Below are 24,578 nucleotides of genomic sequence, written 5' to 3'. Positions count from 1 at the left end.
AGGACCTGGGTTCCCAAGGGCTTCCCAAGAGCAAGTAAAGCAGTCTTGGATTCTCCAGCTCTACAACTCTTTGGCCCAAGAGCAGTGGTTATTTATCTGGGAGTTGTTCCCTATTATCTGATGCCAGATAAGACCCTTATTAGCACAGAGAGTTAAGATGTAGTGAGGTGAGGAGGAAGAGGGGCCAGAGAACCATCCAAGAATGTGGAAGAGTTCATGGTCACTTTGTCACCGAGAAGACATTGCCTGCTTTTCCCATGGTCTGAATTCCCCAATAGCTCTCGCCCTTGCTTTGGGTTGGCCGGCCTGCTTGTGAGAGCTATATTTGACCCTTAGGTTTTATATCTCACTTCGTGGTGCTGGAGATCGAACCCGCGTCCCCATGCATGCTAGACAATGACTTGGCCACTGAGCCCTGCAAGCTCTGCCCCAGCCTTGGGTCCACACCTTAGTAAAGCAGACAGTGTCTTTCCTAACCCAGTATGAGCTGAAAAGCATGCCTTCCTAGTTTTCCTGCAGAGCAATGCTAAATGTGCTGCTAACACGAAGAAAGGACTGTTTAAGGACTGGAAGGAAGGCCTGGGTGCACGCTGTGTGTACATCCCTGCATGACAGGCAGAGCCTCCGCAGATTCAGTTTAGATGGCACAGGGCTGTGATCCCCCGATCGCCTCTTTCTTGCTCTCTTGGTTCTGGCTAGTGATGTTCCTTGCACACTGGTGGTCTTTAAAGCCACTTCTAACTCTCCCATCCCACGCAGAGGAAGGAGGCAGACCCTCGGCCTTTGTTTCTTCATGAGGTCACTTTGCTTTCTGTTCTCTTCGGGCTCAGTGGACAGATGGCTGTGGCAAGGTCCCGCCTGGAGGGAGGGCAGATGGCCAGTCTGTTCTGGCTCTCGCAGAAGGCTCTGCTCTCTTAGGACTGCCCCTTATGTTAATGAGGGGACGTTTTGGCCTCCTGCTGAATTTTCTTATTTCTTGATTGGTGAATTCAGAGCTTGGGCAGGGTGTAGTGCTATGGATTGTGGTTTGTTTGAGGTCCCAGAGGACCTCAGCAAAGAGAATGAATTCAGAGGCCTCATCCTGGGACACATGGTATTAGTTCAATATGCAGCGTGTACCTGTAGTCATCCTGCCTGAGTTTAGAGCTCAGCGCAGCTAGTTATGTGGGCAATGGGTGTTTCCATATCTATAAGATAGGTATAATAATCCCATCTTCTAATTGGGTTGTCTTGGGGGACACATGAGTTAGTCCATTGCAACTACTCTGAGCATGGTCCCCTTTGATCATGGACCGAATGCTCGGATGAGGAACAGCTTGTTCCTCTTCTGTTGGACTAGATGACATCTGCTTATCACTTTATCACTTATCAACACGTTGGTTGTGTCCTGAGAAGCCTAACCTTCATCTGAGGCTGTTGGTGTAACGGATCAGAACAGTTTCAGCATAAGCATCATGAGTTGTCTTTATTCATGTGTCTATCTGTAGTGTTTTCTACCTATCTTCCCTGCTGGCCTATATCCAGCTCTATTTTAAGAGTGTCTGAAGTTTTAAGACTGGGTACAATAGTTAAATAAGAACAACGAAGGTTCCTCTAGTTTGGATGTGATTGAAGTTGATTGTATCCACCAGAGGCAAGCTAAAATGTTTCATCAGTAGTGCCTAGATATTCACATAGGAATAGTGGTCCAGAGGATGGCCGGCCGGCCGGCACATCCGGCCGGCACATCCACTCAGCCGGTCTCTGGATGCACGTGCATTTCATGAACTGAAAGCCCCTTCTGGGACCAGCCCTCCAGCTTCCACAGGGCACTTGCTGCCCTGCCCAGGAAGGAAGCTTGAATGTTGCAATGGCTTCCTGACTCCACCAGCCAATTGGCATTTAGTTGGTGTCCTAAGGCCGTCCTAACCGAGCTATTCAAATCTGAGAACTTTGAATCACAGGGATTTAGCTGCTCCCAGCTCTGAAGCTTTGACTGTGAAATCAAGGGCGGTGGCTGAGCTCTCTTTGAACCCTCCTAGGAGTGTGCGGTCCTGCCCCTTCCAGCCCCTTCTCTTTGTAGTAGGCAGTGTCTCTATCTTCCCTCGTTCTCTTTGGTGTCTCCTCTGGTCTTCTGCCCAGAAACACGGAACCCGGCAGTCATATTAGACTGGGTTCTCTCTGAGGACCTCACCTTAACTTAATCACAAGGACAAAGACCCTATTTCTAAATAAGGTCTCCTTCTCAGGTACCAGGGGCTGGGACTTGACCATATCTTGGGGCCTGGGGGAAGGGGCACAGTCCAGTATGTGACATTACCAACCTCTCATTGTCTCCATTTTTAAACATTTATTTTATTTTTACTCAATTTTGTAATTTAAAAAGTTTAGTTATGAGAATGCATGTGTGTCTGTGTGTGGGTACGCGCATGTTGAGTCTGGGCCTTGTGGTGGGCAGAAGAGGGTGTCAGGGCCCCTGGAGCTGGAGTCACAGGCTATCTGATGTGGTTCTGGGAACTGAACTCAGGTCCTCTGTCAATGCAGTATGCTCACAATGACCGAGCCTCTTTAGTCCTCCACTCTCTCTCTCATTTCATAAGGAAATTTATCGTATATCCCTAATGTGAAGACGTTCTCAGGCTGTTTGGACAAAGAAAACTTTGGAAGGGGAGCTTGGAAGGCAACCAAAGAGGTGAGCAGTTTCTCAGTATCGGTTCTCTCCCTGCCTGTGGACTGCATTTGTACACTGATGAGGACTTCTCACTCCTCCTTGCTCTGTGGAGCCATTGTCTCAAAGGAAGTCAGCTTAGAGAAGCCCCAGAGGCCAACAGGACAAGGCAGTTTGGTTGTTGCCTTGGCCATTGTCGATTGGAAAAGCCTGGTCCTCCACGCTGGTTCTTGTGGCAAATGTGTCTCTTCATTCATTCAGTAAGCAATTATCAAACCTCTAAAATGTGCCAGGCCCTGCTCTGGTGGAAAGACACTGAGGTGAACCAGAAAGGTAAGCCTCCTACTCTCAGGGGGGCTCGTATTACAGCCAGAACACACGAGTCAATGTGTGAATAATATTGTTTCCCATGATCATACACCTGGAAAGAAAATGAAGCCAAGAGCTCTGGGGGGTTGATGAGATACTGCTATAGGCAGCATCTTCCCAGGGAACCAACTTTTCAACAGAGACCCAAGAGTCATGTTCAAAGGACCTACATCAAAGGTTTATGGATGTCACCTTCCAGCTACGAAGAAAACAAAGCACAGGGAAGATATTGGTCTGTTGGGCCTTGAAAGGCAGTTGGATTGTTGTAAAACACAGGGACGAGGGAATACAATTTGATAATTACCTTCGAAAGATGGTTGGTTACTCCCTTTACAGCCATGCCACTATTGTATCAGTGCGCAATACTGCCTGGCGACAGGTGGTGTAGCATGCAGGGTTCACAGCCGTGTAAGACTGTTGATGACAATACTCTCCCAGTAGCCTGCGAGGTACCTTCCAGCGCTATGAAAGCCCAGCCAGCAAGCAGGACACATGGACTCCATTCCTGCTTGATTTCTTCGTGTCCTGCAACCAAAGCATGTCGTGCCTTCACAAAACAATTTGATGCGGTTCGGGGACTGGGACCCCTATGGGGTGACTGAACTGTAAGTGACAAGCATGGAGGCAGTGAGGGCAGCTGGGAGGAGATTAGAATGGGTCAGAGAGGCTGGGGACATGGGGCAGAGGTTGGTGTGTGGTTTCTTGCTCAGGACGCCCGATAAGGCATGGGAAATCTTATTTCCTGCGGAAGCGTGTGATTCTAACATTGGTGTTAAATGCAGCATACTCCAGGGAGCAGGGAAAGCCCCCAGACTGGAGTCAAAGTTGAATTTTGAGGAAGTTGGATAGTAAGGGGCTGGGGAGGCAGTTCCGTGGGTGGAGTGCTTGCCTGGAGTGCACAAGGCTGTTGGCTCCAACCCCCAACACCACATAAACTGGGTGTGGTGGCTTAGGCCTATAATCCTAGCACTTAGGAAGAGAAGGCAGGAGGATCAGGGTTCAAGGTTATCCTCAGATACATAACAAATAGAATACGTTGGATGAAGAGATACGTTTCAGTGACTAAAGGTCCCTGGTGCTCTGCTCTTTCATAGGACATAAGTATTCAGCACACATGTCACATAGCTTGTAATTCCAGCAGCAGGGCATCCAATATCTTCTTCTGGCCTCCAACACCACACACACACACACAGACACACACACAGACACACACACAGACACACACAGACACACACACACACACACACACACACACACACACACACACACACACGAGCTGGAGAGGAAGTTGAGCCTTGACATCATTCCCTCTGCAACAGTCCAGTTCAACTGCCCTGCAGAGGGCACTTCCCAAGCTGAGACTTAACCTGCACGGTCCCTTTCGTCACCTCCCAGGGAAGGTCGTACACGGAACTAAGTGGATAATGGTTTGTGTACAGAATGTCCTGAATCATAGGACAAAGGTCAGAGGAACGGACAGGTGAAACCTTTCCTCTTTATAAGCTGTGCCGTTGAGTTGGTGACCTTCACGGGGTCTCCTGGGGCTAAAGGTGTGTGGCTTTAAGGCTATGGAGAATGTGCAAACGCCAGAGAGAACCCCTGGAAACAAAGCGGGGCTCTTTGGAGAAGTTAGGTTTTTTTTTCTTCTGGGATCCCGGAGAAAATATGGATTTATGTCTCTCAGAGTGGTGTTGGGTTTTGGGGGAGCTGGGGCTCTGGGGCCTTCGAGTCACATAACACGAATGTGTAAAGCCAGAGGTGTAACTCAGAGGCTCTGACAGAAGGCATACAGGGACCCCAGTAGGGTGGTTCTGGTTAACAGAGGGTACTCCAGACAGGAGGGACTCCTCTGCTTGTCCACTGGTCGCCAGCAAAGTCCAGCTTTTCTCTCTACAGAATGGTGTTCTGGTCGGGGTCCCCAAGGAAAGGAGAGAGACGAGAGAGAGAGAGAGAGAGAGAGAGAGAGAGAGAGAGAGAGAGAGAGAGAGAGAGAGAGAGAGAGAGAGAGAGAGAGAGAGACCCAGAGAGTATGTTTTAGAGAAAACCATCCAGAAAGTCACCAAGAAAAAAAAAGAAAATGGTTTAGAGCTTCCCCTATGTGGCAGCATTTGGCCTGTAGAAAGAGGCTTTGCAAACACTCCTTATATTTAGGCTCTAGAATGCTCCAAGCTCAGGGACTTGAGTACCTTCCGACCCAGCACCCTGCACCAGCACCCCTAAAAGCATCCCGTCACAGGGGCCTCTGGCCTGGGACAGACAGAAAGTACCGGTGGCCACCAGGGACTCAGTCATCACCTCCCTCCGCCCTACCACCTGCTCCTCCCTACCCACTTGCTGGAGCGAATCGCCAGTAGTTGTTTTCCAAGGAGGGGCTGGGAGCACTCCGTGACCCCTCATAGGGGTCTGGTTCCCCCAGGGAACAAAACCCACGCACGTCCGGCTGGGCGGCTTCGGACCCGGCGGTGATGAACTGTGGCAACTTGGGGAGCCCGCAACGCGTCGCAGTGGCAAAGGCGGGGGCGTGAAGCCGCGCGGCGCTGGTAGCCGGGATCCTCGCTGCAGCTCCGGAGCCCGGGGAGGGTAGCGGGATCCGCACAGGCGCCCAGGGCAACCTGAGGGAGTGGCGGAGCCCCGCGCTCCCGCCCTAGCTCAGTGGGGAGCGCAGCCGCAGCGGGGTTCAGGGCCCGAGCCCCGCGCCGCCGCCGCCGCCGTCGCCCGCGGTGGGGGGTGGGCTGGGGGCGGGGCGGCCGGGGTTGCCTTTCCCGGGCGCGATCCCCGAGCGAGCGCGGCACCCGGCGCTGCCGAGCCACCTCCCCCTGCCGCCCGGCAGCAAGTTTGGCGGCTGCGAGTCCAGAGCGCCGCGGCTTCCAGAAGCACTGGTTCCTTGCTAGCGCTGGTGCACCCTGCTTGACGGGGAGCCTCCGGAGCGATGTCGATGGATGTGGTTTTAGTTTTGTGGTTCTGCGTGTGCACCGCCAGGACAGGTAAGCAAGGCTGGGTGGGCTTTAAGAGGGCTTTGGGGGAAGGTGGTGGAGTCAGCGCTGTTCCGGACTGCAGAGAACCCAGCTCTAACGGGGCTAGAGAAGGGCGGCATCGTGCTTGGGTCTCTTATCACCCAGCACATCTCAGGGTAAAAGCGCCAGTAAAGATACCCCCCCCCCCCACGCCCTGCTCCCGCGAGTGTCCTCTTCCCTAGGGACACAGCTACGGGCTTTCAGTGTGAGGGGTACGGCCAGCAACCAGCTTCCAGGTTCTGGGGAGTCAGAACCCGCTGCAGCGCGCCCAGCGAGCCTTCCATCCTTGAACTTGCAGGGTGCGGTGGACGCGTCTGTCCCCGAGCCGCGGAAGTCCCACCCGCAGAGGGAGCGCTTGCGGCTAGCGGGCGCGGCCAGGGCCCGGGGAAGCCAGACGCCGCGCGGGTCTAGAGGGCTGCGGGAGAAACCGGGACCGGCGAGCTCTTCCGTGGCTCCCACATGCCCCCCACCCCCCGGAGGAGAACTCCAGGAGTGTTCTCCTCTACCCCGCTCACCGCCCAAAGGACTCGGGGAAAAATTATTGGGAGGGAAACTGGAGCCGTGGAAACAACCCAAGATTATTCTCCATCCCTAAACCTTGTTTCTCCTGCTATCGCCTAAGATTGCAGGGCGGGGACGGGGTGGGGGTCGAGAGAACTGATGGCCAAGCCCCTACTAGCTTCTGCCTGTGGATGTGCGGTTGGTTGTGAGGACTTGGACGCTCACTTCCCTCTTTCCTCTTCCACAGGCTTTCCTGACCCCAGGTCCCGGGGGTTCGGAATGTAACCTACTTCACTGAGCTTGTAGTAGCCGTCAGGGCGGGGTTGGGTGGGATGGGAAATGGACAAACAGGGCCCAGAGTGGAAGAGAGAGTTCTTGGCAGCCAGACATCAGACTCATTGCCCTAGACAACAGACTTCCATCCCTAGAATGGACGCATGGCCATTCCCCTCTACTCTGATTTAAAAACTTCCCTCTGCTCTAGCTCCTGGTGCTGGTCTTGGGCACTGAGGCGTCTGGGAGCTTCCAACTGCCTTCTTTCACTTCCCAGGGCAGAAGTGGACTTCTGCTTTCCTTTACCTAACCCTAGAGTGACAAGGAAACATTTCCCTAGGGACAAAAGAACCTCAGGGTCTTTCCGGAGCTCCCTCAGCCGCCAGACCCAAGGCTAAGTGGAGCTTACCACAGTCTCTTCTTGGAACTGGGAACTAGCCCCAGGAAGACAGAGGGCCCGCCTGCTACTCCTGGCTATGCCCACTGGGAGGAGGAGAGTCTTGTGGGGAGCATATCCTAAGAGGAAGGCAAGACAGGGAGAAGACAGATGGCAAAGAAGCAGCCTGATGATCATCTTCGTATCACTCCGCATTATGACCCAAATGCGCACATCCTTTGTTTTCTTTACTCCTTCGAAAAGTTGTCCAAAACTGTCCATACAGGGCCAGGCTGAGTGTCTGTTATACTTCTGTTGCAGACACCCCGGGGTTGGGGTCTTCCCAGTGCTGTGACTTGCTAGGTGCTGCCCCCCCCCCCAGAGGCTGCAGAACTTAAAGCTTTGCAGAGAATCTTGGTAGAGCCTGGAAAGCATTCTTGTTGCACCTGGTGATGTGGGAGAGGGGTCGTCTGTGAGAAGTTGGTGCTCAGGATGTACATGGGAGGGAAGATGTGGTTGCATGGTGGAGGGGGTGTGTGTACCTGAAAGACTCTGCCCAGGCGGCGAGGTGTGTGGGTTGTGTCTTGAAGGCATTGGAAGGGTAAGATAGAATTCAATCCAGGCCCATGGAGGCACTGAGCAAAGACAGCAATGACCTAAGGACATGATAGCCCCTCCCCATCCCCAGGCACCGTGCAAGGCCAACCAAACCTTGGGCTTCTTGGTAGTAACTACTTGGTTGCCCGAGGCCACATGTTTTTCCTACATAAATTATTGGACGAATTAAGAAAATGGAAGAAATGGCCCCTTGCTTTGCATGTTTGCAGTTTCTTGTAGCTGGAGGGAGCATCTGTGGTGAGTTTCTGGAAGCAGCCTCCTTGAGTTTGCAAAGGAAGCCCCATTCCCGCATCCCACATCCATCCTCTAGGTTGCAAAGGCCAACCGGTGATTACTGTATCAGAATCCAAACAGCTGCTTGGAGAGTTTATTTGTCAAGTGAGCCAATTGTTGTCTGGGATGTTAACAGTCCTAGATGAAGCAAACATGTGGCCCACTTAGCTACTCAGATCTCACCGGCTTTTAATGGAAATGAGTAGATGATATCGGACACATTTTAATTAAAGTGCGACTGCGGTGCTGAGGCAGTTTCACGTGCAGCCGACTAATAGCAGGTATGCGAGGGCGCCGCTCACAACACTCTGGCCCAGAGAACCTTTGGAGCACAGAGTAGAGATGGGGCAGGGGTACATTCTTCTCCAGTCCCCGGGCTTTCCAGGCACATTGGAGTAGATGGATGGGTAGACTGATAAGAGCATCCTGCATCTGCCAGTTTTCTCCTGTAGCTTAGAAATGCCAGTGTGTAAGCCTTCCTTGCTTTCTAGTTTTTTTTGGGGGGCGGGCACCAGGGTAGAGAGTACAGGGGGTACCTGAAACATCAGCATCCCCAGGTGCCCACTCAGCGCCTCCTGCTGCCCCCTGCTGGAAAGGAGAGATTTTCTATTTGAAGCAGTTCCCCTCCCCCAATTGTATCAAGCGTGTGTCAACTTGTAGAAGCATAAAGTATGCTCTTGGAGAACCTTGCTCTTCAAGGCATTAAGGAGAGACCAAGTGGCCATGGAATCCCGTCATTAGAGGAGGTTGTAGAGTCTCCTCCTAGTGTCACTTTGCTCTGCATGGACCAGAAAAGCAGTGGCTACCGTGAGACAGGTTAGATCTGAAGTGAGCCAGACCCAGGAAGCTGTGCCTGGAAGCTTCAGTCTGGGGCATCAAAGGGAAACTGAAGGGCTCTGGGCTGGAGCACTCCTTGGCCAGGGTTGAGGAGCAGCCAGCAGTGGCCCCAGGAAACAGCAGGTATCTCCGTTAAAGTGAGTTCTGAATACCAGATCTAGACCTCGAGTGCCTCTGTCGTATTGACTGCTGCTTTGCAGGCTCTGAAAATATCTCCTCCCCAGGAGCTTTTTATCCTGCTTAATTCGCATGCCCACTTTTAGCCATTTGTAGAGCTGCTATGTCAAGAGTAGAAAACTTTAATAGAGTTTCCTAGGAAATGGCAGGAGCTGGTTGCACGGACAGGAGACGGAAGCCTGACAATAAAATATGTTTGGTGGAGCTAGTGTCTCACATGATGCAAGGCCCAGGAAAGCCATGTAGATGATCCTTATTAATGGGTTTCCTGATTCCCTATGCCATGTGCAGTGTGTTTTGCTGTCAGTACTGGGCATTGTCCTGAAAGGGACTAATTAAAGGGAGAGAAGAGAACTCCATCTGGAAGCCAATTGGCTTCTTCTTTTTTTTAACCATTTATATGGCATGTCTTCATATAAGGAGCAAAACATTTTGCAGCCAGGAGGAGGGCCACACCAGTTTCTTCTTTAACTTCTGTAGAGTACAGGATCAAGGCTGGAATGGTCTGGAGAGTTGGTCTTATTGGATTGCAGTGAGAGATCTTACTAGGTACCTGTGGTGCTGACCACGCCCACTTGGGCGTGGTCACAGGTGTGTACCTGAGCCTGTGGGATTTAGGTCTGGAGGAAGGACAGGTTCTATCTCTCTGGGTTCCAGGCAGCTCTCTGAGGGCAGCTGAGCTGGGATGCTCGGAGTGGGGATCCTGGGTTATCGGTTTCCCATGTAAGTGATTTCTCCCCAATACAATTAACCTACTTCATCCCAATCCCATGTATCGTAATTTGTGCACCACAAGAGGCATGTGAACCAAATCCCATTTGAGTACCTACTGTATGTAGCTATTGTATGTATCTACTGTACCTACTGTATGTACCTGAGCCTGTTTGTGAGGTCACCACCCAGACCTCAGGTGTCAAAGAGGGAGCACTATCCTTTCTACAGATGAGGAAACTAAGGTTCTCAGGAGTGATACGCCCCCAAGATAGAGGATTTGTATTTCCACAATATTTTCTGGATTGAGGGCACTGTGTTCTCTTTTGGGGACTTGAGGACATTATTAGGGTGTTTTGTCAGTCCAATACACCTTTTAGACTTGTCCCATTGCAGATCCCCTAGACAGAGAGACTTGTGTATTTTTAGGCTGACCATCTTAGTGGATGCTCAGTTTCTGCAGTGATTATCTGTTGCCACGACACTGTTGCACAGCATGCTATCTCAAGTCATGGCTCACAGCAACAAGTATTTATTGTGTTCAGATGCATGCAGGTGGGTCTGGTGTTGACTTATGAAGGCAGGGTCCAGCTGAATGCCACTCCACATTTAGACAAGTTGTCTGCATTGTGTGTCTGCACCGTTCTCATGGACCAGAGGCCCAATTCCCAAGGCTCTGATCTCATCATGATGAAGAAGTCCCACTATGTGAGCACATTGAAACCTCTGGTTTTGTGAGCAACTTCACCGATGTCACCAGTAGTCAAGACAAGATACATAGCTGAGTTCAGAGCCGAGGAAGAGGTGGCCTTCATTTACCCCAGGAGGAAGAACTGTGAGGTCACACACGCAGAGGGATGGGTAAAGGCTTGAGGCCAATAGTTCAGTCAACCGTTGGGTTGGCCAGTTTATGTCAACTTGACACAACCTATAGTTCTTTGTAAAGAGGGAACTTCAATTGAGAAAATGCCTCCGTAAGATCAGGCTATAAGCAAACAAGCCTGCAAGGCACTTTTTAAATAGGCGATGGATGGATGGATGGGGTGGGCTCATCACATTGTGACAGCAGGCTGAGCAGGTCATGAGGAGCAAGTCAGTAAGTAGTACCCCTTCCTCCATGGCCTCTGTATCAGCTCCTGCCTCTAGGTTCCTGCACTGTTTGACAGTCTGCCCTGATTTGCTTCAATGGAGTGTAAGCCATATAAACCTTTTCTTTCCCAAATAGGTTTGGGTCACGGTATTTCATCACAGCAATAGTAACCCTAACTAGTACAACCATAGTCTGTTTAGAAAGTTTCCTTGACTTGCCTGCCCTCTTGTCTTTTCATGGTCTTCCTTAGTGCTCCGAGATCATTGCTGTCACAGTGAGGACCATAGATCCCCATATTCCAAGTAAATAACCCCATTCTGAATTAAGGGCCTGCCAAATGCCATGGTTCTCTGGGAGGCCACAGGGGCAACAGAGATGTTCCATTATCTTCATGTCTGGTAAGAGCACATGTATCAGTCACTGACAGAGTTCCAGGCTAGAGAAAGACAGCTTGGAGGTACTTTGGGATCACCTTTGATTTAATCTGTGCTGCATAGGTTCAGAACACTATAGATCAAGCAGAAATATTAGTTCCTTTCCTGTCTGTTCAAGGTGATCACGGAGTGGCAGGCATCCAAGCTCACATGTCCTGACAGCAGGCTCGTGGGGCTGTGACTCGGGAAGACAGAAGGGTATCTTGTCTGGTTTTGCTTTGCTCAGAGTGGGCACTGTGAACAGAGCTGGTATGAGCAATATCACATAGGTGGAAGCTTGAAGATGGACCCATATTTAAGATGTAAATCAGAGCCGTAGCCCTCCCATCCTCGCCTTAAGCACACACCTCACAGCCTTCCAATGATCGCCTGTTAGAAAGAGAATAACAGCCAAGGTCCTTGTCACTGGTCCCAAGGCCTTTTTATTAACCTGGCCCTTGCACTCTGTAGTTAGCACTAACCATCAACTGAGGAGAGAGTCAGCTGCAAAGGGAGTCTTTATGTATTTTTAAAAATAGGGGGAGCTCTGAAATGACAGACTCTAGATATCCCCTATGTGGAAGGATTTGGCAATAGGGTGGGAGGGGGGGGGAAGGGGAGTGCGGGAGGAGGGGAGGGAGAGGGAACTGGGATTGACATGTAAAACAAGCTATTTAAAATTAAAATAAAAAATGATAAAAAAATAGGGGGAGCTCTTGAACCCCAGACTGATGGCTGAGAGGCCAACAGGGGACTGATCCAGATTCCATGAATGTAGTGTCAGTGAGGAGGCCACAGAAATCTCTGGGGTTTGGGTAGTAGATCAGTGTTCACCATGGCATACAAATGAACTTTGGGAGCCCATTCCACATGGAGGGATGCTCTCTCAGCCTGGACACATGAGGAAGGGCCTAGATCCTGCCCTGGATGAAATGACAGACTCTGGAGATCCCCCAAGGAGGGCCTTACCCTCTCTGGGGAATGATGTGGGGATTGGGCTGGGGGTGGAGGGATGAGGGTGGGGCTGGTGGAGGGAGAAGGGGGGAGCTGGGATAGACATTTGAAACATGCATGTTTCTAATTTAAATAAAAACATACATAAAATAAAAAAAGAAAAAATATTTATTTATTGTGTTTGTGGGGTGAGGTTGTGGGGAGATGCTGGCCATGACACAAGTCTGGAGGTCAGATGACAGCTTGTGGGAGTTGGTTCTCTCTCTCTATCCTGTGGTCGTGAGGATGTGAACTCAGGTTCTTAGGCTTGTTGGTAGGTGAGCTGTTGAGCTAGCTCGCAGACCTTGAAGAGAGAGACTTATTGAGTAATTTTCTTTACCAGGTTGGTCTGTGAGCCTTTCTGTGAGGGACTGTCTTGGTTGTTAATTGATGTATGAAGGCCCAGCCCTCTCAAGGTAGCACTGTTCCCTGGGCAGGTGGCCCTGGGCTGTTTAAGAAAGCTAGCTATGCTTGAGCCTGCAGGCAGGGGTGTCAGTGAGTGAGCCAGCAAGCAGGGTCCTCCCTGGTTTCTGCTCTGAGTTTCTGCCTTGGTGGCCCTCAACGATGGCTTGTGCGAAGTAGCGTTTAATCACATCACTGGAGAGGAAAGGAGAACACCTCCTTTGATCTCTTCCTGCCTCCTCCCTCCTCTATACTCATTCTGCTACAGCCCAGCCTATCCCTCTTCTGTTTCTAGAACAGTCCTTGATGGTCCTGGCTTGCCAGACTATCCTGCAGGAATGAAAGCTACATGGGAATGTCCTCAGTGCCCACAACGTGAACAGGACCTAGTATGTGCTGTGGGTGACCCCTGATGATAAAGGAATGGGAACAGTAGATGTGAGAGCTGTTTTTGGGTCATCTGGTCTTGTAGCTGGCTTCATTTCAAGGAGAAAATTCCCACTGTCAGCTCAGAAGGTGGGGTTGAGGGGGGGGAACCTGACCAAAAAAACAAAAAACCAAAAAACAAAACCCCAAAACCAAGAAGGCAGTTAAATGCACCATGCTTTTGGTTTAACCTAACTTCTGCCTTGACAATGATGGGTTTCAACTCCAAAGCACCCTTTCTGACCGGCCTTCTCTGGGGCTGGCACTTTCTGTTTTCTAGTTTTCCTTCTCCTGATCTGTATAGGCAGGAGAGGTAGGGGAAGGTCAGGTAGACTGTTGGGGCTCCGGAAGTCCTGATGAATATTCACCGAGTCTCCATGGGACAAATTGGGTGCATGCTCTCTGCATCCCGCCTGGGAGACTGCATTGCCATCAGAGGGAAGTTGACAGCTGTTGCTGATTAAAACATTTCCAACTGCGCAATCAGAATCCACTATTGAGATGCTAAGTGGAGCTAAGCAGAGCCTTCACCAACAGCTTCAAACAATGGTCCCTCAGAGTGATCTGTCGCCTTATTAATATATGTAATTGGAAATCACTCTGCAATCATGAATGAGTCATTCCACAGAACACATTCCGGGTATGATACACCCTCGGGGGATCTGCTGTTCCCACAATAGGGGATTCAGCCACATGTCTTGCCTAGTAGGAGTGTCAGGGCATCTAAGTTTGTATCCAGGAATCCTTGGGAGGGACATATGTTCCTGATAGTCAGAGCATTGCCCTTTTCTGCTACCGTTCTGCCGTAGGGACTGCACACATCTTCACTGCTCCTTTCCCGTGTGTTGCAAGGGGTGGTCCCTGGGTGATGGGGATTGCTCTGTGCAGGGTTTGTTGAGTCTGTGTCTGAGGCAGGTTGGTCTGCCTCACAGTTTGGAATCCACCAAACCATCCTCACACGTAAAATGTCTAGAGACCCAAATCTTCTTTACACTTCATCAGACAACAAAACTGTCCTGAGATGTTGACAAAATGCGACCTGTAAGGATGTTGGCTATTTATGTCATTATTTCAATTAGGAGACAAAAATCACACCTTTTTCCCCCAATCTAGAAATACCATAGAATTTGATTATAGGGCTGAGGATGTTACATAAAAACAGAGCATGTGGGCCATGTTTCCTTCTCAACCTGCGATACATTCTGAATTCTGAGAATTATTTATCCCTAGGGAGCTCGGGTGCGGAGTTAGCCATCCATAATGGAGTAGGTTGGGAGGAAGATACAAAGGAACTGAACTTTGAGAGGGAGTGTAGGGGAGAGTTGCTTTCCCCAGCACTCCTAACCGCCTCAGATGAATCCCTCTCCTCTGTAATATTCTCTGTGTGGATTGCTGCCTGCATTCTCTCTGCTAAACCAACATGGGTCTGTTTCTTCCTAGTGTTGGGTTTTGGGATGGACCCTGACCTTCAGATGGACATTATCACAGAGCTGGACCTCGTGAACACCACCCTGGGAGTCACTCAGGTGGCTGGACTGCACAATGCCAGCAAGGCATTTCTATTTCACGGTAAAAAGCATACCCTTCTTTGCATGGGGCAGGGGTAGGGGAGGAGGAGTCTGGGGTGTGCTCTCCTTCCTGTGTTTGGGGAACCACCTCTGCTGCTTTTCTTGATAGGCGGGGGGGGGGGTATTCTGAGAGCGGGGTGAGGCACGAGGGGGTGTGGTGCAAAGATGCTCAGCTGATAGCAAAATGTCCACCCGAGGACTGTGGGTAGGGGGATGTGTAATGGAATGCTCACCTGGGGACTGTCGGGGGTGGGGGTGGCGTAGTGGAATGGAGTCACAGAGCTTTGAAAGCTGCTGATCAGCCATGCTTTGCTTATGGACCATTTATCTCATGATTGTTTCTATCTCCGCTGTACCTGTGCCTCCGTCTTATCTGTGGGAAGAGCTTGCCCATGGCTGTATTCTCTTCATGTGCAGCGTCCTCAGCTCTGCCTACTACACAACAGGCTACACACCATCTAACAAGCCTCTACAGAGCCAGGATAGAATAGTGCTTCCGAGCCCGGGCTCTGGAGCCCTGCTGGCTGGAATTGCCTTCCAACATTGTCGCTGTTGCCTGTGGGGCTTAGCTTCTCTGTGTGTGGTATCTTCATCTAGATGAGAGATCCCTGCGGAACCTCTCTAATGGGACCTCTGCAACAATGCCTGGTATATAGTTCCTGTCTAGTGAGCGACGGCATTGTTTTAGAACTCGTTTGTGTGCCATACAGAATGCCAACAGTAAAGAAGATACATGCAGCCCCTGCCCTGACATCTAAGAAAAGAAAACAGGAAATCCCACAAAGTGTTCTTGAAGCCAAGTCGCTTTACTTAACCATAGAGGGGATGTATAGACTGCCAATCAAGACTAATATGGGCAGGACTGATTCAGTTGGGATGGGAGACGGTAGTCACGGGAGAAGGGCTACTTTGAGATTGGGGCAGGCCCGCTAGGACTTGAAAGCTGAATGGAAAGTGTGGGGTGGGGAGAGGTAGAAGTCTGAGCTCTAAGGACGGAGGACGTTATATGTAAGAAAGGCGTTTAACAGAAGCCATCAAGAAGAGGTGCAGTAGAGCCAGAGGGTGGTGTGTGACTGAAGAAGTAGGCACTGGCTGCTTGCCTTGGACCAGCAGTCAGAGGTGCTAGTGCGCTGGTGGCACGGGTTTGAGTATTCTGACGGCTTACACAGTGTCCATGCAGGTAGGTGGGTCAGATATTATTTTAAGATGTATGGAACATTTGTTAAATGATGCAAAGATGGGTTGCATTCCTTTATGTTGCATTTTTTTTTAACTCTGTGAAGTTGTGTTACTTTGCCTGTCTAAAATACCTGATTGGTCTAATAAAGAGCTGAACAACCAATAGCCAGACAGGAGAAAGGATGGGCAGGGCTGCCATGCAGAAAGAATAAACAGAGAAGAGAAGACAAGACAGAAGAGAGAGAAGAGAAGAGAAGAGAAGAAGGAGGAGCGAGAAAAGGAGTGGAGGAGGATGCCAGGGGCCAGCCACCCAGTCACACAGCCAGACACGGAATAAGAAAAGAAGGGTTGTACAGAAAGAGAGAAAGGTAAAAGCCCAGAGGCAAAAGTTGGACAGGATAATTTAAGTTAAGGAAAGCTGGCTAGAAATAAGCTAAGCTGAGGCCGGGCTTTCACAAGAAAGAATAAGTCTCCGTGTGTGGGATTTAATTTGAGAGCTGGGTGATGGGCACCCCAAAGAGCTAATAGTAAGAGTAAGAAAATTCAACAGCCAACCACCGCTATGTCCTTGTTAGTTTCACAGCACTGGGGACCACTGCAGAGGTTAAAGCAGGAGAGTATACTCATCCGATGTGGAAGGAGGGTGGCTTGGCATCTCGCTGTGAAAAATGCCCGACACGGTTCTTTCGACACAGTTTTCTTTGAAAACAACTGCCATTAGGATTCCATCGCTGCAAATGAATACCCAGTACAAACAACTTGAAGCAGGAAAGATTAATTTATTTTGGCTCACAGTTTTAGAAGGTTTTGTCCATCGTAGCACGGAAGCAAGGGTGAAACAGCTCACATCGTGGCAGCCAGGAGCAGAGAGTAAGCCAGGAAAGAGTGGGCGTTAATACACCCCAAGGGTGCACTTTGTGGCCTATTTACTCTAGCTAGGCTCCACTTCCTAATGTTTCTATAGCTTTCCCAAATTATACCACCAGATGGGGAGCATGGGTTTAAAACATGAGTCCTTCAGGAAACATTTCATATTCAACACAAATAACAAACAAACTGGTTATTTTAGAATTGCTGAACTGATATTATGGGATGTGATTTAGGATATTCATCCTTTGGATAGCTAACAACTGTTAGTGATACATAGCAAATCTACAGATGTTGTATAATGACTTTTAGCAAAGCTATAGGCATGCGGATTCTGCTTAATTACTTCGACATTTGGTGAGCCAAGAGAACACAGGTTTTGTCATTTGCTTTGTTCTTTGCCTGTCATTCTCCACCTGCTAAAAGAAAGCTTGGGTGCTCTGTGAGCTTCATGAGGGCAGGGTTCCTGCCCATCTAGATAGTTCTAGATCCTCAGAGCCAGCTATTGTACATAGTATGTAGTAAGTGATTAATAGACCTAGTCAATCTTAGAATAGGTGTCGTCTATCTTAGAAGAGGCTTTTGTTTGCTCTTCTGGTCATTCATGGAGCCTTGGGCTGGGATTCTTCTCTCAAACCTGTTCTCAGTGTTGGCATTTGCCTCTAGGGTGTCTTCTTTTTCTTCTTCTTTTTTTATTATTTATTTTTAAATTTAAATTTAGATTAGAAACAAGGTTGCTTCACAAGTCAGTTCCAGGTCCCTCTCCATTTCCTTCCCCTCCTCCCGTGCCCTCCCCCAACCCCCCCAATATCCCCTCATTTCCCCAGGGAGGGTGAGGCCCTCCATGGGGGTGTCCATAGTCTGTCATTTCATCAAGGGCAGGGCCTAGACCCTCCCCCAAGAGTTCAGGGTGAGAGTACATCTCAAATTATTGGATGGGAGTCCAAAGTCCATGTGTATACCCGGGATGAATACTGATCTACTGCCCAAGGCTCAATAGATTACCTAGGCCTCCTCACTGACACCCACATTCAGGGGGTCTTGATCAGTCCCATGCTGGATTCCCAGGCATCAGCCTGGGATTCAAGAGCTACCCCTTGTCAGGTCAGCTGTTTCTAGGGGTTAAACCAGCCCAGTCTTAATGCCTTTGGTCATCAGTCCTCCCTCTCTGTTACTGGCTTTCTTGAGTTCAGCTCAGTACTTGGCCATGGGAGTCTGCCTCTTCTTCTATCAGCCACTGAATGAAGTTTCTGTTTCCAAGACTCTCTGGCCATGGGATTATAGGCTGGCACTCCCCAGATCTATGTCTAAAATCCATATATGAGAGAGTACATGCCATGTTTCTGTTTTTGTGACTGCGTTATCTAGGGTGTCTTCTAGGTGTGGCTTTTCAGCTTCATTGGTGGGAAGAGAAACTCAACTTTGGGAGTTGGATGAGACATTTCCCTGAGATCTTGCAATTGATTATACCATAACTAGCTGGATAGCCCAGGATGCCCCCTTATCTCCATCCAGTGTCATATTATCTGCAAAGTTCCTTTGTCACCTAAAGTGGCTTATTCACATGCTTTGGTGATTGTCCTACTTGCAAAATATAATCATTTGTTTTGTTTTGTTTTTGAGACAAAGTCTCTTTGTGTAGCCATGGCTGTCTTGGAACTCACTCTGTAGACCAGGCGGGGCTCAAACATGTAGAGATCCACCTGCCTCTACCTCCTGAGTGCTGGGATTAAAGGCGTGAATCACCACCCCCTGGTCCAGTCTTAATTCCTATCTATCTATCTATCTATCTATCTATCTATCTATCTATCTATCTATCTATCTAATCTGCCTACTACCTACCTACCTATCTACCTACCTACCTACCTACCTACCTACCTACCTACCTACCTACCTATTTTGTTCTTCAAGACAGGGTTTCTCTGTGTAGCTTGGTAGACCAGGCTGGCCTCAAACTCACAGAGATCCATCTGCCCCTGCTGGGATTGAAGACGTGCATGGCCACCAGCTGGCCTAGTCCTAATTCTTAAAGCATCAGCTCAAGCTCACAAATCTGCTCTAGTTTACTTGCAAAGAATCCTAAATCTCACTCTTGAGTCATTTAAATCGGATGTGATGAGACCACCCTCGGGACAGAATTCCCCTCCATCTGTAGATCTGTGGAACTGGAAAAGAAAAAAAAAGTGAGCCACTTCCAAATGATAAGGAGGCAGGAATGGCGTGGCAGTTACAGACACTCCTGTTTAAAAGAGGGAAGGAGTGGATGAGTGAAGGAGCTGCCCTCCCCAGTGGTTTTGGAACCCGGCAGTGCCAGCTCCACCGAGTCTCAGAGTTTGAGGACAACCTCTGCTCCTGTCTATGGTGCAGCCCTCTGGGATGTCTTTCCTTTTGCATGGAGGAGGGCATGTGTTTGCAGCAGTCCGTTTCCTGTCAGAAGAGTTTGGGAGTCTTGTGAGCCCTTGTCCATTTTGTCCTTCTGTGTTCTTTTCAGTTCGAGTTGGCGATATTTTTTTTAAATTTATTTTTATTATCCTTAACATCGTCTTCTCTCTGTGTGTGTGTGTACAGTGTATGTGTGAGTGTGGCCCTACGCACATGAATGTGGGGTCAGCGGTCATGTCAAGTGTCTTCCTCTAGGATCCTCCACTTTTTGTTTTTGATACAGAGTCTCTCCCTGAGCCCAGAGTTCTCCTGGGGATCTGAACTCAGGTACCCATGCTTTCATGGTAGACACTTTATTGACTGTGCCATCTCCCTAGTTCCTATTTTAAAATTTGAAACAAGGTTTCACTATGTAACTGAGACAGACTTGGGACTTGAGATCCCCCTGCCTCAGTCCCCTAAGTGACATGGTCACAGCTGTGTGCTACCATACACAGCTTTGAGAATACTTAAAAACTGTATTTTATTTTTGATTGGTATATAGTATGCTAGTGTGTGCAGATCAGATCAGGCTCATCCCCATGGATATCACCTTAGTCATTTATTGCTATTCTGCTTTGGAAACATTAAAAATCTTTTCTGCTAGTTACTTTGAAATATTTAATTAATATTGCCAATCATAGTTATCCTACTTGCTGCAGAACATTAGAAGTCACTCTGCCTAACCAACTGCATTCACCATTGGATCATCCTGTCCCTCCCTAGGCTCTAGGAAGTTCTGTTGAGCGCTGTTTTGTGGATCAATTTCTTAGTTTTCACATATAATGCTGAGCTTGCTGTATGTGTCTTTTTTGATACTAACTTATTCCGCTCAACACATGTCCTGGAGATCAGTCTGTGTTACTACACATAACAGAACAGCGGCATCAATAGTCTGTTGTATATGTATGTGTATATACACCCATGTATGTGTCATGGTTTTTCTATTGATACTGACTTATTCCGCTCAACACATGTCCTGGAGATCAGTCTGTGTTACTACACACAACAGAACAGCGGCATCAGTAGTCTGTTGTATATGTATGTGTATATACACGCATGTATGTGTCACGGTTTTTCTATCCATCTACTGATGGACAGCGAGGTGGGCTGCCTGTCCTGGGTGCTGTGAGTGTGGGTCCCTGACCCTGTGAGTGGAGGGGCTTCCGGATGTGTGATTTCACCTCATTAGCATACGTACCACGAGTGTGATTGCCACTCAGCGCATTATCTTTCCTTCTGTGTTTGGGATGGGCTATTGCCATGTGGGTCAGTCTGATTCCAGGGTCTTCAGTTGAGGGCTCCCCCCCCCCGCCCGCCCCCCCCAGCCTCTGGAACATCTGTGCCTTGAGGCATGGACCGGCGGCAGTAATTTATATTCCTATATTCCGGCGGCAGTAATTTATATTCCTATATTCCTTGTATGGTTCTTTTGTAGTTTTTGGTAATAATTAGTGGTTTTGGACCTCCTTTCATACACTTGATGACTACATATCTTTTCTTGAGAAATGTTTGTTGGGGTCTTTGGTCCATTTATTAAAATGGTTTTTGCTTATTTTGGGGGCTGTGTTTGAGTTGCCTTTATGTTCAGTGTGTGAATTCGGAACAGTTCCGAAATACTTAGCTCATTCTGTCTTTGTCTTCTTTTCAGTTGGTTGTTCACTTTCGTGGGGAAAGATCCACTGCTAGTCACTTTCGCCTTTATTGTCTGTATTTACAGGTACTCCTGACCAAGAAATCCCTGTCTGAGTCAGTGTCCCAAAGGTCACCTCTTTCTCTTCTAGGAGCACTATAGTTTCAGGTCTTATTCTTTGATCCACTTTGATATCATTTTTTGTACTTGGTGAGAGTTGGGGATTTCTTTTTGTTTTTTTCCATCCCTCCCTCCCTCCCTCCCTCCCTCCCTCCCTCCCTTCCCTCCTTTCTCTCTCCATTTCTTCCCTCATGCGTTTCTCTGCCTGCCAGCCTTCCCTCTCCTTTTCTTCCTGGCATTTCCTGGCTTCTGGTTTTCCCAGCATCACTTACTGAAGAAATGACCCTTTCCCTGTCGTGAGCTCCTTCTGCCTTTGTTGAGAATTGGTTGGCTGTAGAAACCTGGATTTATTTCTGAGCACTCTAGCCTGTTTTGTGGCAAATGCCCAGCTGTTTGAGTTAATACAGATTCTTACCATGTCCAACGGTGTCAGGGTGCTTTATGGTCTCCTGTTTATGAGATAGAAGCCTCTTCCATCCATCTTCCAACCTCCGGTTCCGTCACCCAGATGGCTGAGGTAACCCGGGAATCACACTTGATCCTTCAGAGATCCCTGGGTGATGAACTTTTCTGGTTTTTTAGTTCTTTCAAGAAGCCGCTGAAAACTGTTCCGTAACTTAGTCTCCCCTCCAGAGTGGGCCTCCACCAAAGTCAGTGGTGTCTTTCGCGATGGCTGACAGTTCCCTAATTTATGAGATCTTTCATTCCTTTTTGCTTAGCAACTCTTGCCTCTATCCCCCAACCCCTCTCTTCTGACATTCGTAAGCAAGCAGCAGGGCAGCCCACCTCTGCAGTCCCTTCAGCTGCTCATCCACATTGACTGTTGGCAGGAATCTTTTCCAGGTCACTGCGGGGCCAAACTCATTCTGCCTTCCGGATGCCATTGAAAGGCCCCATTTTCTGCTCTGCTCTGTGCTCCTCACTCCCCCCTCAGCCCCAGCAGCCTCCACCACCACCGCCCAGCACTGACAGTTGAACGTACTTAACAACAATTAAATATCCTCGGAGGGCAGTACAGACTCTCTACTGAGTTCTTCTCTTTCTCTCAGAGTTTCTATTAGCAGTCTGTGGGAGGCATTTTCCCACCACACCCTTCAAGAGTTTTTTTCCTAGGTTGTTCCTATTACCTGAGGCAAAGCCTTTCCCGAATTCTTAGGTATTGGTTGCAGAAGTACCCCAACTTCACACACACACACACTCTCTCTCTCTCTCTCTCTCTCTCTCTCTCACTCTCTCTGTGCTATTTATTTACTGCCATTATAACAAGCATGACCACAAATGTAGTTACTTTGAAATGTAATTGTCTTAGAGTTCTGAAGGTCATAATTTTATGACCTTTCTGGGGCTGATGTTGGGGTTCTGGAGAGCTGTGTTCTTCCTGGGTAACCAAGCCCTTCCCACATTCCGTAGCTACTACCCTCCTGGCCTCGATGCACTGCTCCAGCGTGTGTGTCTGCTGCCCCTCTCTCGCCTCTGCAAGGGCTTTTGTGATCACATTGGACTCATTGATATGCATCATGTACAATAATGTGGTTCTCATTTCAAGACCCACAAAGTAATCACATGTTTAAAGTCTCTCCTGCCGAGTAAGATCATTTATTTACTTGGTGACTGAAGTGTGAACATCTTTAAGAAGGATGCCGTTCTGACCACCGATTGTTGGGTAGCCGTGTGAACACCAGTGTGTTCTGAGTAGCTCAGTTAAATCTCCCTCTTCGGAGGAGAACTGTCCAGTAGAGATGTGTAAGTGAATGCACCTCATGTCTCAGAGGAGCCCGAATGCACCTCATGTCTCAGGAGCCCTGACAAACAAAAAGAAGTGGGTGAAATTAAATATGTATTTCATTGTGTTCTAATTTCAACACGTGCTCAACACTGCAAGTCACTACTGAGATGTCTTACCTTTTGTTAACCAAGTCTTCACAATTAAAACATTGTCTTTGGATGCAAAGTTTTCACCTGAAATAATCAATATATATATATATATATTAGATTATATAAAATTTAAACCTCAAAACCAGATTTAATAAATCATTCTATACAAATATTAGCTTAGAACTTAACTATGTTGTGGTATGACTGACAGGATAAACTATGTGTATTCAAACAGTAAGATGTGATTCTGACATTGAGTACACCTGCGAAACTGTCTCATAGTTAAGATAAAACATCATCTACTTATCCCAAGTGTTTACCTCTCCCCACCTCTGTCTGCAAAAGATGCTGTTCCACTCTCGTTATAGATTAATTTACACCTCTCTAGAACTTTCTGCAAATAGAATCTTATGGCATGTAGATTTGTAGTCTGAATTTCTCCCAGTCACTATAGATATTTTGAGGTTTAGTTTTAAGGCGCTTTCCCTAGAGAACGTATACAGCTGAGGCCTTGTCTTATGTCAGCTTGACATCAGTTCCGGTCTGCAGGGCATTTTCTTGATGATTGATGTGGGAGCACCCAGCTCACTAGGGGTGGTGGCACCGCTAGGCTGGTGGTCCCGGGCTGTAGAGGAAGCAAGTTGAATGGGGTGTGGGGAGCAAGCCAGCAAGCGGCACTCCTCCATCAGCATCCGGCCCCTGGGTTCCTACCCTGACTTCTCTGGATAGTAGACCACACGCTTGATATAAAATAGCACCCTTTTGCTCCTCAAGCTGCTTTTTGTTATGGTTATTATTACTGTAATAGAAAAGTAACTAAGACATTATCTACTTATTTATTTATTCTGTAAAGATTTGTTTTTTTATTTATTTATTGTTTTGTTTTTTGAGACAGGGTTTCTCTGTATTGTTCTGGAGGCTGTCCTGGAGCTTGCTCTGTAGACCAGGCTAGCCTTGAACTCACAGAGATCCACCTGCCTCTGCCTCCCGAGTGCTGGGATTAAAGGCGTGCGCCACCAACGCCCAGCTAAAGATTTATTTTTTTTTATTTTACCTGTATGAATGTTTGCCCACATGTATATCTGTGCACCACCTGCATGCAGTGCTGGCAGCGACCAGAAGAGGGCGTTGGACTTTGGAGTTACAGGCGGTCGTGAAGCACCATACTTATGCAGGGTACTGAACCCAGGTCTTCTGGAAGGAAAGAGCAGCCAGTGGTCTTAGTTGCTAAGCCATTTCTTTGTTCCACCTTTTTACTTCTTAAATCAACAAGACATGCTAAATCTTTTCATCACACCATTCAGTCCATATTTAGTGAGAGATAATATGATTCTTTAAACTTGTCTTTCTCTGTTTGTATTTTACCTGTTTTCCCACCCTCCCTCCCTTCCTCCCTTCCTCCCTCCCTCCCTCCCTTCCTCCCTCCCTCCCTTCCTCCCTCCCTCCTTCCTTGACTTTCTTTCTGTTTTTTGAGACTGGGTTTCTCTTTGTAGCCCTGGCTGAGATCAGCCTGGTCTGCTTGCTTTGTAGACCAGGCTGACCTCAAACTCACAGAGATCTGTCTGCCTCTGTCTTCTGAGTGCTGGGATGAAAGTCGTGCGCCATCACTACCTAGCTTCCCTATTTTTTTTTAAAATCATTCTATTTTATGTTCTTTGTTGGTCTCTTAATTACAAACTTTTGTTTTGTGACTTTAGTGGTTGCTCCAGGACACACAAAATCTGTCTTTGTTCTGTTACCTTATAGTGACAACTTGTAAGAACATTTCAATAGTCCATTTCCACCTTCCCGACTT

At 48.4% G+C, this 24,578-nt stretch overlaps 1 protein-coding gene and 1 long non-coding RNA gene across 3 annotated transcripts in view; one reads left to right on the top strand and one right to left on the bottom strand.

Moving 5' to 3' along the window:
* Nucleotides 1-3,172: 3,172 nt before the first annotated feature.
* LOC121134732 lies at nt 3,173-5,707 on the bottom strand. Its single transcript, XR_005871900.1, has 3 exons — nt 5,344-5,707; nt 3,321-3,541; nt 3,173-3,215 (listed from the first exon to the last, which is right to left on the bottom strand). It is a non-coding gene; the product is annotated as an uncharacterized LOC121134732 (long non-coding RNA).
* Nucleotides 5,708-5,806: 99 nt separating this feature from the next.
* The window catches only part of Nell1 (neural EGFL like 1), an 846,684-nt gene continuing 827,912 nt past the window's right edge, over nt 5,807-24,578 (top strand). For both annotated transcript variants that reach the window (XM_040733293.1, XM_040733292.1), the window contains exons 1-2: nt 5,807-6,000; nt 14,561-14,689. In XM_040733293.1, the coding sequence (XP_040589227.1) occupies nt 5,946-6,000; nt 14,561-14,689 (184 nt within the window). In that variant the 5' untranslated portion in view covers nt 5,807-5,945. The remainder of the gene's footprint in view (nt 6,001-14,560; nt 14,690-24,578) is intronic.

This window comes from Mesocricetus auratus, unplaced genomic scaffold (genome assembly GCF_017639785.1).
Source record: "Mesocricetus auratus isolate SY011 unplaced genomic scaffold, BCM_Maur_2.0 Super-Scaffold_100030, whole genome shotgun sequence".
NCBI lineage: Eukaryota > Metazoa > Chordata > Mammalia > Rodentia > Cricetidae > Mesocricetus > Mesocricetus auratus.
Note: the sequence above shows the minus strand (reverse complement) of the source record. Positions and strands in the feature narration are given on the sequence as shown.